The sequence below is a fragment of the Anneissia japonica genome, unplaced genomic scaffold (assembly GCF_011630105.1).
Source record: "Anneissia japonica isolate Jap-2015-1 unplaced genomic scaffold, ASM1163010v1 scaffold30360_len2089_cov149, whole genome shotgun sequence".
NCBI classification, from domain to species: Eukaryota; Metazoa; Echinodermata; class Crinoidea; order Comatulida; family Comatulidae; genus Anneissia; species Anneissia japonica.
In genome coordinates, this window is record NW_022715134.1 from 1 (window position 1) to 2,089 (window position 2,089).

Here is a 2,089-nt window from a genome sequence, read left to right on the forward strand (position 1 = left end):
GAACCAGTTCTTCTGCCAGTGCCAAGCTGGATGGACCGGACCTACTTGTACCAATAGTAAGTGTACTCTGAGACAAATAGTTAGTCCATGTAGATATATCTTGACTACTATAGTATGGTTTGCTGTCTGATTATTTATTCAATAATTATGGTTGCTGTGACAATTTACTCTAGAGGATTGATGAAGATCCTGGTTTGAGTCAGTGATAGTCCTTACTCCCAAGGAACTTGCTCTAAAGAGGTGACCGTGGTCTTTGTCTAGAGGAATGATCAATATACTCTTTTTAGAGTATTCACCAAGATCCTTCTTTAAAGATGTAACCATGATCTTGTCTTGAGGAATGATCAAGATTCTGCCAAATGTAGTGTCAAAGATCCTTCCCTGAGTAGAATAAAGAACTGACAATGGTCTTTGTCCAGAGGACTGATCAAGATACTCCATTAGAATATTCCCCAAGATCCTTCTTTAATGATGTGACCATGATCTTGTCTAGAGGAGTGACCAAGAATCTGCCAAATGTAGTCCAAGATTCAGATGTAATTCAGCAATGGTAAAGTCTGGTTTCTTTAAAGTCGCTACACTGTTGCAACATTGTTGCCAGCATGATCGCTGTACTGTGTACCAGTCCCCGACGCAATCTGGAAGGCTCCCCTGATATGACCAACCAATCAGCATCACCAAAAAAATTTGGCGATAGCGTGTAGTGATTGTATGGAAACCAAGCTTTATATTTATGAGTAAAGATTTTTAAGGACTTTAATAATAAAAATATGTCGGTTTTAAATAGCACTTCATGCTTAAAGCCTCTAAGCAATTCACATTACTACCCCGGCCATCGGATCAAACACGTATGGAACACATTTGGCTCCCTGGGGAGAATTCCATAATATTGCAGCTAGTAATCAGCGCAGTCGTGTTTGAACCTACCAGGTACCTACTTGTACTCCTGGGTGGAGAAAGGCAAACGTAGATGAAGTATCTTGCCTAAGGACACAAGCAAGGCGACGAGCATCAGTCTCAAATTCCCAACTCCACGATCAGAAGTCCAGCGCATTCTACACCACACGCCCCCACTTTACTTTAACTACAATTTGCTTTTTTATGTCAGATGACAATGAATGTGGAAGCGCTCCGTGTCTGAATGGTGGAACATGTGTTGATAGCGTCAATTCATACAACTGTTTCTGTTTACCTGGGTTCGCAGGTGCTAACTGTGAAATTAGTAAGCTACCTTTTTTTTCATATTTATAAAAAAATATGTATTTCATTAACATGCAACCATATATACACTCCTTATTATTTTATTATTATTGTTATTACTATTATTATTATTATTTTTATTATATTTTACTGTTGCTAATTGTTACTATTATTATTACTATTACTACTGTTATTACTATTGTTTGCTATTACTATTATTATAATTAATATTATTATTATTATTATCACTATCAGTTATAAGTCTGAGGCGTTTTAATATTCTGTATTCACATTGTTATATTCAGCTATGAAATTTCCCCGTACTGGTATGAATAAAGCCTCCTTATATCCTCTTGCATCTCTTACTTACAGATATTAACGAGTGCCAGAGTGCGCCATGTCAAAACGCAGGCCAGTGTACTGATCTCGTCAATGGTTATGTCTGCAATTGTCGACCTGGTTATACCGGTGAATTCTGCCAAACTCGTAAGTTTGAACTTTTTAATTAGGTTATGTATTGTTTAATTTTCAAATACTGTTTTTTCGTAACTGCAAAAATTGCAATAAATAAATATATACGACATGTGTGTAATTTTGCACAATGATATGTCAGTCTTGTTTTAATTTTCAATAGAAGAAAACCTTTAATTAAGAAATCTAATTATAAATATGGATATATAAAACATCCGTTAATCTTTTGTCTCTTGTTAAATACTGTATCTACAGAAATTGATGAGTGTGCTAGTGGTCCATGCCGAAATGGAGGTACATGTACGGATGTTATAAATGGCTACTTTTGTACCTGTATCACCGGTTTCACTGGTACCCATTGTGAAAACAGTAAGTTGATATGCTTGCTACTTCCTCAGTTGTTTTAAACTAACTCTAT

The 2,089-nt window shown here is 36.1% G+C and overlaps 1 protein-coding gene across 1 annotated transcript; it reads left to right on the forward strand.

Annotated features, from left to right (window-relative positions):
- Window positions 1–4: 4 nt before the first annotated feature.
- On the forward strand, window positions 5–2,078 carry LOC117109192 (fibropellin-3-like; the record flags this gene model as incomplete). The annotated part of the gene is made up of 4 exons (XM_033251448.1): window positions 5–56; window positions 1,109–1,222; window positions 1,573–1,686; window positions 1,927–2,078. Coding segments are annotated over 4 exons (432 nt in total), but the record flags the coding sequence as incomplete, so codon positions are not given.
- Between the last annotated feature and the right edge of the window lie 11 nt (window positions 2,079–2,089).